This window comes from Anguilla rostrata, chromosome 14, assembly GCF_018555375.3.
Source record: "Anguilla rostrata isolate EN2019 chromosome 14, ASM1855537v3, whole genome shotgun sequence".
Classification (NCBI taxonomy): domain Eukaryota; kingdom Metazoa; phylum Chordata; class Actinopteri; order Anguilliformes; family Anguillidae; genus Anguilla; species Anguilla rostrata.
In genome coordinates, this window is record NC_057946.1 from 4,625,018 (window position 1) to 4,642,133 (window position 17,116).

At 44.0% G+C, this 17,116-nt stretch overlaps 2 protein-coding genes across 2 annotated transcripts in view; both read right to left on the reverse strand.

Moving 5' to 3' along the window:
- pnpla7a (patatin-like phospholipase domain containing 7a) overlaps positions 1–7,087 on the reverse strand; it is a 45,668-nt gene extending 38,581 nt beyond the window's left edge. The window contains exons 1-6 of the mRNA XM_064307037.1: positions 6,937–7,087; positions 4,887–4,930; positions 3,616–3,673; positions 2,826–2,913; positions 746–828; positions 532–629 (exon numbers count right to left, since the gene is read on the reverse strand). Coding sequence (XP_064163107.1) covers positions 532–629; positions 746–828; positions 2,826–2,913; positions 3,616–3,673; positions 4,887–4,930; positions 6,937–7,065 — 500 coding nt within the window. The 5' untranslated portion in view covers positions 7,066–7,087. The remainder of the gene's footprint in view (positions 1–531; positions 630–745; positions 829–2,825; positions 2,914–3,615; positions 3,674–4,886; positions 4,931–6,936) is intronic.
- Positions 7,088–9,456: 2,369 nt separating this feature from the next.
- Positions 9,457–15,707, reverse strand: clic3 (chloride intracellular channel 3). The gene is given in 6 exon segments (XM_064307038.1): positions 9,457–9,730; positions 10,054–10,229; positions 11,962–12,062; positions 12,523–12,654; positions 13,241–13,350; positions 14,926–15,707. Coding segments are annotated over 6 exon segments (720 nt in total). The 5' UTR covers positions 14,962–15,707; the 3' UTR covers positions 9,457–9,565.
- Between the last annotated feature and the right edge of the window lie 1,409 nt (positions 15,708–17,116).

Consider the following 17,116-nt stretch of genomic DNA (forward strand, 5'->3'; position numbering starts at 1 on the left):
AACATGTCAAAACCAGCCTGAGGAAACCACAAGCCGCAGCTCTGACTTCATCTTCAGTGAAATGTGAACTGGGGCAATAAAACCACAGACCTTTTTTATTTTACATCCAAAATCTTTCCAGAACCATGTCTGGGGTTTTACACAATTACGCGGAGCACCAATTCAAGGCCTGCTCCAGGCCTCTCAAGGTCTCACTGCCCCCTAATTCAATAAAAATCCATCCATAGAAAATCTGAGCTTAAAGCAATTTAAAAATCAATCAAAACAATCAATATCAATGAAGAATCCCAAGATCAAGACCAATCCAAAACAAAGAATGTTGATTCTCATTTAGGCTATATTTTTTTAAAACTGTCGATTAAGCTTCTTGTAAATTACCCTCACTTTAATGTTATTTTAAAGAACTTTCGAGTGCTTGAATACGCTTTTCCTAAGTTTCCTCAGTTTTTGGGGCTTGTGCACCTCTCCGGCACCTGTGCGGCACGCGCGCGGGGTCCAGGATGGCGAGCGCGATGGCGTCCGTCGCCTTACCTGCGGGCGATACTCAGCACTTTGGGTCTCTTACGGCTACGCTGCTGCTGCTGCTTGGACAGCGAGCTGGAGGAAGGGGGAGAAGACAGGGTCTGGACCTGAGAGAGGGAGAGGGGGAGAGAGAGAGAGAGAGAGAGACATCTGGTTTGCAGTGCACTAAGATAGCCAAGCTCACACTGCCCCCTGGTGGGGGTGCCATGCAAACGGGGCTAACCTTCCTCATGATCTTCCTGCCGTAGAACAGCACTTTGTCTCTTTTCCGGAAGCGGTAGCGAGGGACGCCTCCCTGCTGGCCCTCTGGAAAGACACACACCGAGCAGAGGGCACACACACGCACAGACAGCAAGCACACGACACGCACACGCACACGCACAGAACGCAAGACGCAGTGCACACATAGCAATCACACTGCACACACACATGGACACACACACACACATACACACATGCACACCACACTACACATGCCACGCACACACACACACCACAATGCATAGACACCACACCGCACACACTCACATACACATACACACACACACACACACACACACGTGCACACACATACACATACAGACACACACACACACACACACACACACTCGTGCACACACATACACATACACACACACACACACACACACACGTGCACATACACACACACACACACAAGGCAAGGAGTTATTAAAATTACCCCACAGTCTTCCACCTAAAATATGCTCCTTATATCATTGCTACTCATTATGTTTCTCTCATATTGCACAAACACACTTGTGTGTCAGCAGCATTCAGTGATAAACCATCTTAAGAGACCAATTACCAGTCATGAGCGTAGCACAGATATTAAGCAGATACTTCAGCACATTTGGTCTTCTGAGAAATAATCCTGGAACAAGGCCAATCGAGGACAGATAAATCCCACTCAACAGATGCTCGTGAGCTTAAAAGTGCAGTACAGTACTGGTTTTCATCGCAGTGTGCAATAAAGCCTAGAAAACATATGAACTGATCTGAGTAATTCCTGGGCACTGAGATCAGAGCCTAATTTTATCCACAGACTCAGATACTCTGTGGTTATGAGAAATGTTTTGGAAGGTATAAAGAAAGAATTCCACCACAGGATACAACTGAGAAAACAAAGTAGCTTGGTAGGGAATGGGATCACTCAGGTAATTAAACACTTCACTCCTAGTCACAAAAAAAGAGTAAAAACTGCAATCGGCTTAAAGGCAAGGCCTCAGCCTTGTCTGTTTCAAAGCCACACAGCCATGGGAGAGTGTGTGAGAGAGACACACACAGCCGTGAGAGAGTGTGTGAGAGAGACACACACATACGTGAGAGAGTGTGTGAGACAGATGTGGGAGAGTGTGTGAGAGAGACACACACACAGCCGTGGAGAGTGTGTGAGAGAGACACACAGCCGTGGAGAGTGTGTGAGACAGACACACAGACGTGGGAGAGTGTGTGAGAGACACACACACAGCCGTGGAGAGTGTGTGAGAGACACACACAGCCGTGGGAGAGTGTGTGAGAGACACACACACAGCCGTGGGAGAGTGTGTGAGAGAGACACACAGCCGTGGGAGAGTGTGTGAGACAGACACACACAGCCGTGGGAGAGTGTGTGAGAGAGACACACAGCAGTGAGAGAGTGTGTGAGACAGACACACACAGCCGTGGGAGAGTGTGTGAGAGACACACACACAGCCGTGGGAGTGTGTGAGACAGACACACAGCCGTGGGAGAGTGTGTGAGAGAGACACACACAGACGTGGAGAGTGTGTGAGAGAGACACACACAGCCATGGGAGTGTGTGAGACAGACACACAGCCGTGGGAGAGTGTGTGAGAGAGACACACAGCCATGTGAGAGTGTGTGAGAGAGACACACAGCCATGTAGAGTGTGTGAGAGAGACACACAGCCATGTAGAGTGTGTGAGACAGACACACAGCCGTGGGAGACTGTGTGAGAGAGACACACAGCCATATAGAGTGTGTGAGAGAGACACACAGCCATGTAGAGTGTGTGAGAGAGACACACAGCCGTGGAGTGTGTGAGACAGACACACAGCCGTGAGAGAGTGTGTGAGAGAGACACACAGCCGTGGGAGAGTGTGTGAGAGGGAGACACACACACAGACGTGGGAGAGTGTGTGAGAGAGACAAACAGCCGTGGGAGAGTGTGTGAGAGAGACACACACAGCCGTGAGAGAGTGTGCGAGACAGACACACAGACGTGGAGAGTGTGTGAGACACACACACAGCCATGTGAGAGTGTGTGAGAGGGAGACACTTACGGGACAGCTTGTATCTCCTGTAGAGGAACAGGACCACGATGCCGATCAGAGAGATGGCCACCACTGCTCCGATTAACACGCCGGTCAGCTGGAAAACACGGCACCGGAATTAACAGCATTCCCACTGTACACACACACACACGCACACACACAAGCACAAGCACACGCACGCACACACACACACACACATACGCGCACACGCACGCACACACACAAGTACAAACACACACACGCACACACACACGCTCGCGCACACTCACACACACACACACACACAGGGTTACATGGCTGGCCCATACAGACATGTCCACAACAGAGAAGAGAATTACAAGCATACACATATCAAAAACCAAGTACATGGATATACGTGAATGCAACATTGATATACACTCCAAGGCCATTTCATCAGACACTATAATACATATAATTGGTATTAAGGGGCCTAATGTGTGCCAGGAAAATATTCCTCACACCATTACACCACCAGCAGCCAGCACCGTGGACACCGGGCAGATTGGATCCGTGGATTCATGCCGTTTACCCCAAATTTTGACCCTGCCATCCGCACGTCACGGCACAAATTCGGATTGGTCAGGGCAGGCAACATTTTTACGATCTTCAGTCGCCCAGCAGCCTGTTTGTGTTAACGAGCAGGCGCGCCTAATAAAGTGGCCAGTGTGACATCGTCGCATGTGACATCATCCTCCAGTCTCACAAATATGAGGACAGCCCAGTATGTGCAGTGACATGTGACAGTGACATCAGCGCAGTGCACGAACAAACCGATTACCATTGTGGTCTGCATCCTCTCCTCCAAGAACTGCTGCACCCGGGCTCGGATGTCGCTTCTGGCCTGAAACACACACACACACACACACACACACACACACACACACACACACACACACACACACAGACACACACACGCACAGACACACACTGAGCAACACGAACTGGGGGAGAGGGAAAGCACACAGTGGCCAAAACTGTTGCAAACGCGTGGTCTGACCTAGCAACCAACCCTCTGGTAGCCTGATTAGAGAACGCATCACCTTCACTTTGAAACAGCGAAGACAACACAACGACGCGTCCTGTTTTAAAATCCTGAAAAAACCGGAGAATCACCAACAACTGCCGCCAAACACATTTAGATAAGAAATCAGGGTTTGGCTTTGAGGAGCAGAGCAGAAAATGAAAGTGTGAGAGAGAAAAGGAAGGTACAAGAGGAAGCAGGACGGAGGGGTGCAGTGAAGCACAGACAATGGGGCTGACTAAGAAAATGTAGTTTGTGAGAGAAACGGAACTGACGGCAAAATTATTTGGTTGCTTTCCTGCCCTCTGGTGGCAAAGAAGTGTTACTGCCATGTCATTGGAGGGCGTTCCCTTATTGTCAATGCTCCTTGGATGACATGCAAGGGGAGCATCTCAGTTATTGCATATGAATATTCTGGGAGTGAGAGACACTAGCACAGTCAGACAGTGCGTAAGGTGAAATATACCCTTACACTTCATTTTAATGCATGTTCTTTCAGTTCCTAAGCATGACTTCTCTCATGATTATCTCCAGTGTAGTTTGTATTATTGTTACTACTGTTTGCATTTTACATTTATGATCGTTTTGCCAATACAATACCAGTCTGTAGGCATGCTAATAAAGTGTATTTGAATTTGAATTGAGAGAGAGAGAGAGAGAGAGAATGTCTAACACCTTTTCTAAACAAGTAAACAGGCATTCAACTAAAAACACAAAGCAACCATAAACACAAAGCAGGGGGAATTAATCCCTAAAGACCAAAATGACATGTAGTTTATTTCATATACATAATAATACAAATGTCATATTATGCTGTAAAGTATAAATAATTAGAAAATGCAACTCCTGTAACAGCTTGCAGCCTAATTCACTGTCACTCCGTCTGTAAATGAAAGGGCTTGGAGAGGGGCTGTCGCTGCATCGACGCAGTTGAAATTTCCGCTATATCTGACCCCAGGGTCAAGGTTCATGCAAAGGAAAAAAAGGCGACATTTTGGGCAGAGGAGGGAGAGAAAGAACCCTCCTACCGGATTGGCGATGCATCCCTCGCTCTCCGCCACTTCCGACATCCCTACGGAGAGGCCAAGAGAGGAAAAGAAAGGAGCCCAGTTTTAAAGTGTCACACAAATCAACGTTCACCCAACATTTACTGTCTCTTCGGTCCCCACACCATCAGAAACACACTCTACAGCAGCCTATGCCGCGACAGGTTATCAGAGTAGGTCCTCTAATACGTTACTGTTACTTTTACAGACATTTGTTTTGTGTTGCGGAAGCTTATGTTCTGTGTGCAGACAATATCTACAGCCAAATGGGTAATACAAATAATGAAACGGCCACTCGCATAATAGATGGACAAATTACACACGACATACACCAGAAATCATACACACAAATACAGCACAGACGACAAGTCCCTATCATTGCACCTAACCCCCAATAATTGAACTGCACAAAACACAATATAGTTGGTCTTTCCACATAAGAGATGCCTTTTTGATGCGTGCATCACTACATAAAATAAAGCTTGACTGTCACATGTGATGTCTTTCACATCATGGAATTTTACAATATACCCCAGAAAATTGGTTTGATAATGAAGAGTTAATATTTGCCCTGTGTTCTAATGCAGGGGTGAGCATTTATAGCAAACCGAAAGGCACATATTTCAATAGATTAGTGATATATCTTGCACCGTGTGTTACTGTGTTAGGTATAGTCTATGTTCAGCTTCTCCATCGGTAATAAACACACGTTTTCGAATTGTTTATAGACCTGCAATGAACACAAGTTATGGAGTCCAGGGTGCAACTATCTTAGGCTATATGCCGACGTGTAGTTACGGGGTAGTTTTGAACGTTAATCTGTAAGAATGTACTGTTTGTCTGAAGTGTGTGAGTGTGTACAGTTCGCACGGTTCAACCAAGGTGAGCTAGTTAACCTCCTTTACCCCTGCGCTGCTCTGAACAGCTGCTTGGAGTAATCTCAATCGACGAACTGTCCGTCTTTAAACTCCGCATTCAACTTGAATTGTAAAACGACAGCGACAGACTTTTAATCTGCTAATGTCTTTGCACCCAAATACTGAAATCCAGATAGCATATACATAAGGGACACACCCGTAATCTGTGAATTAATGTTTAATGACCACAGGCTTATCTAGGCTAAACAAAATATTGCCCAGCGTCATACCTAGGGGACAATGTTCGTTACGCATGTATACTGCTTTTCCGTTAGAAACTGTAATGTTGCTCGGTAGCAAATATAATTTATTATTTGCGTTACGTCTGGGTAAAACTGAAGGTTAAGACATGTATCCAGTCCATCAGTTACTGCATGTAACTATTCATTAAAAATATAAAAATAAAATATAAATTTAAAGAACGTGACGTAGCTAGTGACAGCTTCGTGTTACTCCAATGGTCTACTGTTGCACCGCTAACTAAATCCATGCAGTTAATTAGAAATTAGATGTTATTAATTTGCTTGCTCTATTAAGCTAGCTAAAAGGCACAATGGCATCTTTCAGTTGACAAACCCTGAACTGGCATACACTGCATAAAACATTTGTGTTAGCTAACGTTTGCTAGCAAGAGAACTCAGTCTAGCAAGCAGGGAGGTATAACAAGACCTACTTCCTCACAGACAGCAAGTCTAAAACTATGTAGATCAGCCAGACAGTTTAACTAGGAAAAGGTTCGAAGCTGAATCAACACTAATCAAGGTAGCTAACTGAACTAACATGAACAAAACAGAGCGACTGTTTTGTCTCAGACTTGGGACAATAACAATCTCTTCATTCAGTTTACATTCACAGGAAAACTATTTTACATGCAGGTTAAGGATTGATTGGTGACGTGCATGGTTGAATATACTTTACGTTTAAAGAATGAAATACACCTCGACCCTTCTCGCTAAATACTATATACTACAGTTCATACGTGCAGAATGTCACACGACTCAAATAGCGAAACATCACCAGCAAAACACACTCCAATAATCCGCTAGTCGCTGTGTATACTGGCCGACAGGCCAACGTCGAGTCTGCTGTTACTCGATAGATCGCACTGTACTTACTATTGCCAAAAACTTTCTAGATTTCCTGTTTTTTCGTTCTTTTGTAGGATGATGACAAAACTTTGCTGGACTTTCCAACTTGGCTAGCTGCTTGACACTGTCTGAGAAGCGCCTGTCAATATCTGCCATTCCAATTGGTTAGTTGCACCTACGATCGCCCTATAGGAGTGCTGTTTGTTTAAAAATCTTTTTTTTTTGTATCTTCTGAAATTGTAGAAAAGTATTGGGCTCTGTCTAGGGATCTAGTAGCACTGTTGTCGCATATACCACAAATATGACACATTGGGGTGTTGCTAACTTGCCACAATATTTGTGGTATTTCAATTTTCTCAGTTTTTAATGGTCGAAGATGAGGACAAATTCTCGTGAAAAATATGTTCCTTTTTTCTTATGTTGGGTGTAACTGTTTACATAGCGTTATGTATTGTAATTAGCAGTAGCCTACTCTATTCTCAGATGGCTAGCTTGTCACGAACACTTGATTTTCAATCAATCTTTATTCCGGACTGAATTTTTGTGCTTTGTGCTGACTCGGTCTGAATGGCTTGACTTGACTTTCAACAGGTTCACTGTTCACTAAACGAGAAGCGCGGCTGTATTTAGCTACTGTGGTTGCATTATTTTATTTGTAGGCCTATTATTGTCTCAAAAATAGATGCAGCGGATCCACAAATAAATGTCGCTGTTGCACAAATAAATGCACCGATTCCGCAAATAAAATGTTTCTGTCGCATAAAAAATGCACCTGGGTCCACATCTGTGCATCGCCGGTTGCTTTCATTTATTTGTGGATTTTTAGTACTCCCCCCCGGTAGCTACCGGCTGTCACGCCAGAACCTCGTGGATTGCTCAATGTATTTCTTTGATCAAAGAGTGAAACGTTCAAACCTTGAACGAAAGTGAAACCATATCAATTTATAGTTGTACCATCCCATTAGATTTGGAGAGTGGCTGACGAAAAATCTGTAACGTATGGTAAGCATGGCCACCCATAAAGACTTGTAACACAACTTTTTATATTTAATTAGTTATCTTGCTTACTGTAGGCCCTGCACAAACACTCATTTTGAAGCATGACTATAGTCGAGGCTCCTGTCATGTTAGTGCTGAATGGACTAAATGTCCATTGCCACTGTATTTTCCTTGGTCACAACTTATAATTCATATTTTTAAGTTAAACTGTACAGCATGTCAGATTCAAGGGGTGGCACAGCAGTGTAGTAAATACCACCGTCGGTCCTGGTACCTTCTTGCTGTAAGGCCACAGTGGTATTTACTACGCCGCTGTGTTGGTCCTGCAATAGATTGGTGTCCTGTCCAGGGTTTATTCCTGCCTCTCGCCCACTGCATGCTGGGATAGGCTCCATATCCCATATATATGTATATCCCATAAATTCAATTACAATTAGGCTGCAACTCATTGTAATCATAGCAGCTGCTGCACATTACTTCATTATTGGGCCTTATAAAAGAGGCCTGGGTTTCAGGCATGAGTGGATGTTTAAAAAAAAAAAAATATATATATATATATATATATATAATATATATATACAAATGTGCGTGTTCACTACTTGATGCGGATGACCTGCCCAGCCCTGCATTAGAACATATGAACACCGTGGTAGGAAATCTCAAGTTTAAAACATTAATTCTCTAATTCAATAACCAAAAAAGGCATCACTGTTAGGTGTGCCCATTTTAAATTTCGGTTCTAACATTTGAATTTAGTTTTTATTTTCAGCATCTGATTCAGTTGTATACAATATCATTAAACATACTCTGAAGGAACATCAAAATGCATTGATACATTTGAGTTTTTATTTATTTTTGTGCCATGTGAAACATAAGCCATAACCAAAATAAACAGTTGTGATACCACACAAGTAACTTGGAAGCTGACACTCATGAAGAGGCAGAATAACAGTGCATTCACCTTAGAAGAACAGTTCTTGTCAGATGTCAGAATTTAAGCATTGCAAGCAGAGCCCTAGATATACAAGTTTCCAGAGAATCTGTTTGCCAGATCTATACAAGAATTTTTGTTCCTGGCCAACCCATGAAGTTGTTTAGAATTTAGACATTTTTAATAATATACACAAAGTAAGAGAATTAAGGATGCATTTCTTCACTGATCAAGGCATGTATTTACAGAAGGTGTCTACATCAATGTCTAAAGCAATTATTTTGCTTGAGTTTCCATGGTGATCCACGGCTACTCTAATTCCTTTACTCCCTAGTTTCCTCCGGGCTTCACTTTTTTTGTACGTCTTCTCTGTATTTCTTTCTTCTCCCTTTCACTGTAGACCCGCCCCCCCGCCCCCCACCACCACCCCCAAATTAATCTTTCCTGGAAAAACCTGTCCTTTTTTCCTTATCTGACAGTTTGACAGGTGTGGAAACCACTGAATGTTAACGCTTCAAATTGTATATGAGAAGAAAAAAAAGAACACAAGTTTTTTTTTTTTTGCACATAAACACTTTTGTTTATGTGCAAAAAAAAAAAAAACTTGTGTTCTTTTTTTCTTCTCTTTTTTTTCTGTATCAACAATACGGACAAATGTTGATTGAATCCTGGCCCCTTCCTTCTGTGGCGGTTTCTCCCTATCTCCCCGTCCCTCTCCTTTTGTTTTTATCTGTTGAGGTACTTGGCCACAGAGTGGTACGCCTCCAGGATCTCAGAGTCATTGGGGCAGGTTTGGCGAAACTCCTCCTGCTCGTAGGCTTTTTGCAGGTATCGGGTCAGACCCTTCAGCTCCACGGGAATCTCAAAGTTTCGGTACCTCTTGCACACCACCTGAGGGAGGCGTGAGAGATGGGGGGAGGAAGGCGGGGGAGGAGAGAGAGAGAGACAGAGAGAGACAGAGAGAGGAAAACAGCAAAAGAGAGACAGAGAGAGAGGAAGACAGCGAAAGAGAGACAGACAGAGAGAAAGAGAGGGAGAATTGGAACCATCATATGTTGACATTGAAATGTAGGTCAGGTCCTCCTTCATTAAATGTCCTACAGTAAATATCTTTAAAATTCAGTGTGTGCCAGTTCTCCTCGTTATACAGCTTCATCTGTTGTAACAAAATTTAGCGGGGCAAGGATCTCATTGTATAAGGTCTGAGAGGGTACCTTGACGATGTTGAGTTTGGGCAGGAGGTTACAGTCGGCCAGTGTGAGAGTGTCCCCGTCCAGGTAATTCCGGGTGGACTTGTTAGCATTCGGGTTCTTTTCCAGCTCCTGAGGGAGGGGCGTCAGCAGGTACTCGTCTAGTATCACCATGCTCCTCAGGAACCTCTTCTCCAAGCCTGAGGGGGTGACACCATGCGAGATGTTTTGCAAAAAAACCTTTGAGTTGCGTTTGCTCCCATTTGGTGAGAATTCCAGGACGCTATGGCACATCGCAGATGTGACATATTTATGGTTTTCACACGCCATAGGCAATTGTTCTATTAGCAGCCGTAGCAACTACACTCAGTGAGTAGATGTTTAGTGCGGCAATATTTCTGTTAATAAAACTGTCATCGTCGCCACTGTTTTTGAATGTAACCCAGGCAAAATTTTCACAAAATGCAGTGAAAATTCCATTACCTTAACTTCCCTCCCTCTCAAACTCAGCTGGTGTATGAAGGGCCATCTGTTGCAAAGTGGTTGGTGTGTATCACTCAGATGGGTATATTTAAATATTCAAAATAGGCAACTTTTGCATATTTATGACTTTCATTTACATGTATAATAGTAATATATTAATTTTTTTTACATATATTTAAAAATATACTAGAACACATGTTGTTAATTTATGTATTTCATTTCAAATATGTGTTCATAGACTTTGAATTTCCCACTCTATATTTAAATATATAACTTTTCCGTATGGGGTGCTTTCAGATGAAAGGCACCATGTATATAATATTCATTATTATTTACTCAAGAGAGCTTTGTTGCTATAGAAAAATATTTAATCGCACAAATGCACAGCAATGTTCACAGTGGAGAAAGTTTCTTTCAGTTCTGGGGACCGTACTACAACAAAAATATAGAGGCTCTGGAAAAGGTTTAAAGAAGAGCAACTAAACTGATTCCTGGTGTGAAAGATAAAAGCTACGAGGAAAGACTTAAAATGCTTAACCCCTTCAAGCTTAGTAAAAGGAGTCTTGGGGTGATTTGAATGATGCTTTTAAATTCATAAAGTGGATCAACAAAGTGAACTATAAGAGATTCTTCAGGTTGAGTTCTGTTTGTAGAACAAGGGGACATAAATAGAAATTAGCAAAAGGTAAATTCTGTACAGACATTAGGAAGAATCTTTCTCGCAGAGAGTAGTCAATATGTGGAATAGCCTGCCAGGTCACATAGTAGAGGCAGAAACTCTAGGCTTGATATGGTGTTAGATACTATCTAATCTGTAGGTAATCAGAGTACTAATTTAGTCAGAGAAATGGCGAGCATTGTTTGGCTGAATGGCCTGTTCTTATCATTATCCTCTAGGAGGATAGAGATGTTTTAAAATGTCCTACAATGATTTCTCTCGACACTTGAAGACGTTGATTAAATAAATTGATTTACTGACACACAGTTAAACATTATATCCATTAAAATTTCACATATGGACAAGGGGAGCGCAGGTCTGTCACGTTCATGTCATATCAACACGTGAGCAAAAGCCTTTTTCAACAGTCTGACACACTTTCACACTCGCCAGAACATGCTAGAACACGAATGTGATTCAAAAGCTCCACGGACAGAAATGTAGTAGGAAGCAGCTCAAAGAAATCAGATTCCATAGTCACACCGGATACAGTACTCTGTATTCTAAAAGTACGGTCTCCCTACCATTAAAGCTGAAACACTGATCAACAAGTCAATAACATGGCATTGCACATTCTAAACTGTAATACAGCAACGCAGACTCCTGTTACCAACTGGGTCCTCCTGTAGTTAAGGAGCAGAGAGGACAGAAAGATTGTATGAGCTGAGTAACTGGTGAGTTTACAGAATCCACATGACTGTTGAGCTTGTGGAATCGAACAGTGCTCTTACTGTCGTTTAATTTTGGGTTGGAGTTTTTGATGTAGGATGAGAACTTGTGGAAGATGTCGTCTCCTGCGGTGTTGGACTCCTTATTCCTACAGCACAGCTTGGTACTGTCACAGTTAAGCATGTGAATGTCTGTGTGGTGCGTTTGTGTGGGTGATTTAGTTGTGTTGTGGTGTGTGGCGGCTGTTGTGTGTGTGTGTGTGTGCACTTGTGACGTGTGCAGTGTGTGTGTGTGTGTGTGTGCGTGTGCGTGCTGTGTGTAACCGTGTGTGTGTGGTGTGTGTGCATTGTGTGCGTGGTCGTGTGTGTGTGTGTGCGTGTGCGTGTGTGTGTGTGTGTGTGTTTGTGTGCGCATGTGTGTGTGCGTGCGTGCATTTATGTGTGTGTTTGTGTTTGCGTGTGTGTGTGCACGTGTGTGTGCGTGTGCGCGCGTGTGCGTGTGTGTGTGTGTGTGTGTGTGGGTGTGTGCGCATGTGTGCGTGTGTGTGTGTGTGTGTGCACGTGTGTGTGCGTGTGCGCGCGTGTGCGCATGTGTGCGTGTGTCCATATGCATATATGTGCCATACTCACTGCGGGGGTGCCAGAGTCGCCTCCAGGAACTCCTCGATCTTGTTGGTGTCGGTGAGCACCTCGCCGTTGAAGATGACGAAGGGAGGCTGGGACCCAGGGGCCAGGTCCTTCAGCACCTCTGGTGCCCTAAGGGAGTGCAAGAAAGAGGCTGTGGCTTCTTCATTCTTTATTCGAAGAATATGAATGGTCTGGGTCAACTTCTTTACATCTGCAAACAATAATTGGCCTACTCCCTTCCTACCTCAGCTGTCTGCTAATTAGAAATTCACACAGTTATCACCTCTGCTCTAGGGACGTGATACTCTTTAAAGTCCCTCGTCCCACTACTGAATTCTGTAAGATGGGTTTCAGACATTTTGCACCTTATAGTTGGAACAATCTGCAAAAGAATTTTAAACTTGACAAATTAATTTCAATTGTGGACTTTAAACATGCAATTCATGACTCTGTGACTGAAGTATGCTCCTGCTTTTAACCTCTCCGCTTCTCTTTTAATTATTGTTACAACTCTGTCTCATTCCCCATTTGATGTTTGTACATTTCGCTAGGTGTAAGTCTTGTTGGGTAACTTTGTGTTTCATGTCAGGTCCCCCTTGCAAAAGAGATTTCAATCACAATGGGGTTTTCCTGGTTAAATAATGGTTAAATAAAAATAAAATTAAAATAGCCAAGGTAACGTGCACGTGTGTCCCGGTGGGTGCAGAGGGCTCACTTCTTCATGTCGACGGTGGTTATGGTGAAATTGACCCCCTTCAGCCACAGGATCATGAAGAGTCGCTGGCAGAAAGGACAGTTCCCCACGCTCTCTCCATCGTTACTCGCCTAGGAGGGAGGGATGGCGGGAGGGGTGGCAGAGAGGGAGGGAGGTAGAAAGGGAGTGAGCGATGGAGAAGAAAGGGGAGAGAGGAATGGGTGTAAGGGGGAGAGAGATGGAGGGAATGGGGAGAGGGGAGAGGGAGGAGTAGAAGGGCAAAAGGGGGAAGATGGAAGAAAGGGAAGTAGAAAGGGGAGTTGTAGAGAGAGGAGCAGGGACAGAGAGAGCGAGAGAGAATGGGAAAAGCAGAGAGAGGATGGGGAATCAGAAAGGTTACATAAGGCCACATTTATTAACCCAACATGGGGCTAAGCATATCAAATCCCCACCATAATTTCGAATGTCCAGTTATCTGCAACTGCAGCTGTGTTCATGTGAGAACCCCACTACTGATTAAGGAGAGTCGAGACATTTGTGGTTCCCCTCCGAAACGTCATGGTGTCGCCAGCTGCTACTTTTCACACCACAGACTAAAGCCAGGCTCACAAAAAGGTGGAGTCAGAGGAAGACCTTTCATATATAGCGGCTTTCACATATAGTCCATGGGTGCCTGATGGACCAGCCAGCGAGGTTCAGTGAAGAGCAGTGAAACACGGACCCCCTAATCGACTGAACCTTTCCATACCCTGGGCAACACAATCGCTAATTGCACCTGGCCCTGTGCAGCTACCAGCCACATTCAGCACCAGCACGGTCCAGATTTGATCAGAGTCCATGGGGAGCTCATTCTTGCACCACAGCGTGGTGCCTTAAAAGAATGAGTCACCTGACGCCTGCACATAAGGCCACACTTTTACTAAGGAGAGTGTCACAAATGTATTCCTTCCTTAAATGGGTCAGGTGGTTTGGGAACCACCACAATACATGGCTGTTGAAACAGCCCTCTGCACTGCTTCTCAGCAGTCTTCCTATTTCAGTCATCTTTTTTTTTGTTGACATTTGGTTCCCATCTTTTCCCCAGTTTAGTCATTATTGCCCCCCCCCCCCATACCCACAGCAATGCTCTTTGCCATTACTCTCTCCTGTCCCTTTGTAAAACTGTATTCAATTTTTTTTTTTTAATGGCAGCTTTGATTCATACTGATTACAGCTCTCTTTGATCCATGCAAATGATCCAATATAACTTGATCAGCTTGCTGTAACAGGTTAGATCTGTCAAAGGGTTGGACTTGGTATTTACACACTATAAAAAAACAGGGAGTAGAGAAACTGGGCAATATTTCAATATGTGATGAACTCTGAGGTGATTCTGAGTGTAACAGTGCCAACAAAGAAGTCCTAAGACGCTATGAACCCGACAGCATTTGTTACTCATGCTTGCAGTGATTTCACAACTTAGCTTTCATTTCAGATTTCTCCAGAGAAACTGGCCCACGCTATCCATTCAGTTCAGTCTAGCACAAAAACTTAACATGACTGGACCGAGACTGACCTCAGAAATTAATGTTTAATTGGGTATGGGGGAAGAACAATCAGCACATTTCATAACAGGAGCAGTGATATGAAAAACATTGCAACCACAACAGCAAAACATCAATGAAAAAGCAGCAGCTAAAAGCATCGTCTCTGCGTATCGCTCTTACCTTCATGAAGAGTTCGATTTTTGGTGCTTCTGCCATTCTGAAGATCTGTCTCCTTTCCCTCTCTCTCTCTCTCTGGTAACTAGGCGATGGCTCCACCGAGGGCTCTGTGCTGTTACCCTGTGACCGAGCGCACCTGGGACCACGGCAAGGCGTGGCTGCGTACCCTCGTACTAGACTGTGCCTGCTGTGTGTGTGCGCGCGTGTGCGTGCGCGCGTGTGCAGTGCCTGTGTCTGCGCTCGCGTTTTCCACGTCAGTGGTGTGCGGCCGCGCTTCTTCTTCTTCTTCTGTCGGTCGCTCGTTCCGAACGCCAGTCCCGGTCGATCGCCGATACCGTCCCCCCTGGAGCGTTTGAGCGTTTGAGAGTTCGACACCCGTGTCGCGCGTCGCCTGCCCGTGCGGTCCCTCGTCAAGGGCAACAAGTGCAGTTTGCCTTTCGCTTCCTCGTGTTTCTCTCTCTCTCTCCGGGGCCGCACCCCTCTGGTCGTTAGAATTCCGCGAGCGCGGCTCGCACCCGTCACACCAGTCCGACCTGCGGGACGGGATCTCTGTCCCAGCGTCTGTCACGGTCAGATTCCTCTCCGGCCCTCTCTCTCTCTCTCTCTCTCTCTCTCGCTGATTGTTCTTCGTCTCTGTCTGGGCAGAGGGAGTGAGGGGCCACAGCTGGAAACATGTACCCCTGTGTGTGTGTAATTTGCTGTGTTTAATCTAAGGACGTGTGATTGTGCAGTCGGCTGTTTTCGCAGGTCTAAAAATGTGTCAGTAAATGCAATTTCTCAGCTCTCAAAAATCTCTCTCCCCCAGTCACTCATTCTCTTTCTCTCTCACTCTCTCCGTCCCTCTCTCTCTCTTTTTCTTTTGGTTCTTCTTCTAATTATTATTATTATTATTATTATTATTATTATTATTATTATTATTATTAAGAATAATAATCTTTATTCTAGTGTAATGAATTGAAAATTATGTTCTAATAAAGGGGCATCAAATTCTCTCTCTCAATTCTTTATCTCAATGACTATATACAGTGCCGTAAAAAAAATATTTGCCCCGTTCCTGATGTCCTCTCTCAGCATTTGCCACAATGAATGGTTTTAGATCTTCAGACAAAATATAATATTAGACAAAGGGAAACTGAGTAAACATAAAACACATTTTTTTTTACGTTATTACTTAATTTAATGAAAAAAGTTATGAAACAACCATATCACTCATGTGAAAAAGCAATTGCCCCCAATCACCCGATAAACCAAATTTAATAAATAATTAGGTTCATGTGATTGCACATAGTCAGGCTTAATTGCAGCCAGCCCTGTTGAATCGAAACCTCACTCATATTGATCTGAGAGTGAAGTTTCCACAAGCACACTATTCCATGATGAAAGGAAATTCCAAAAGAGAAAATAAAAAAATTATTGAAATATATAAGCCTGAAAAAGGTTACCAAGTCATTTCTAAGTTCTCCACCAAACCCCAGTGAGAACAGGAGTGAATCTCAGCAAAGAACTCATCCAAGAAGTAACAAAAGATCCCAGTAGAACATAAAAAGAACAATAGGCCTCTCAAGCCTCAGGTAAGGTTAGTGTTCATGACTATAAGAAAGAGACTGGGCAAAATGGGAGAGTAGCAAAACGGAAACTACTGCCAACCAAGCGACACATGAATGAGCTCGTCTCACATTTGCAAAAAAGCACCTGGATGATCCCCAAGACTTTTGGGGATACTGTATGGACAGATGAGTCAAAAGAGGAACCTTTTGGATGACACAGGTCCCATTAAGTCTGGCAGAAAGTGAATTCACAGTAAGAGCATCGCACGAAAGCGGATGGAGGAAATGGAATGACAAAGAGAAAAGATGCACAGATAACAAAAGGGGAAAGAGAGGGACTTTTGTTTTGTACACAGTGCACAGCACAGAACATTTCCCCCCAAAAACGCTTTCACACCCAAAGCAGTGACCTTTTTTAAAAAAAAAAAAATACAGGAGCTTTATTGTTTCTACAGCCACAACTGACTAAGCATTTCCTCTTATCTACTTTTTAAAGACTTGAGAGAAAATGTGTATTTGTCAGGCTGACCAGACGTCCCCATTTTTCGGAGACAGCCCCCGTTTTTGGTGCCTTATTTTCTGTCCTCCCGGGGAATTGACTGAACAATTAGAGCTACTGATTGGCCAGACTGTCTTCACACCTGACC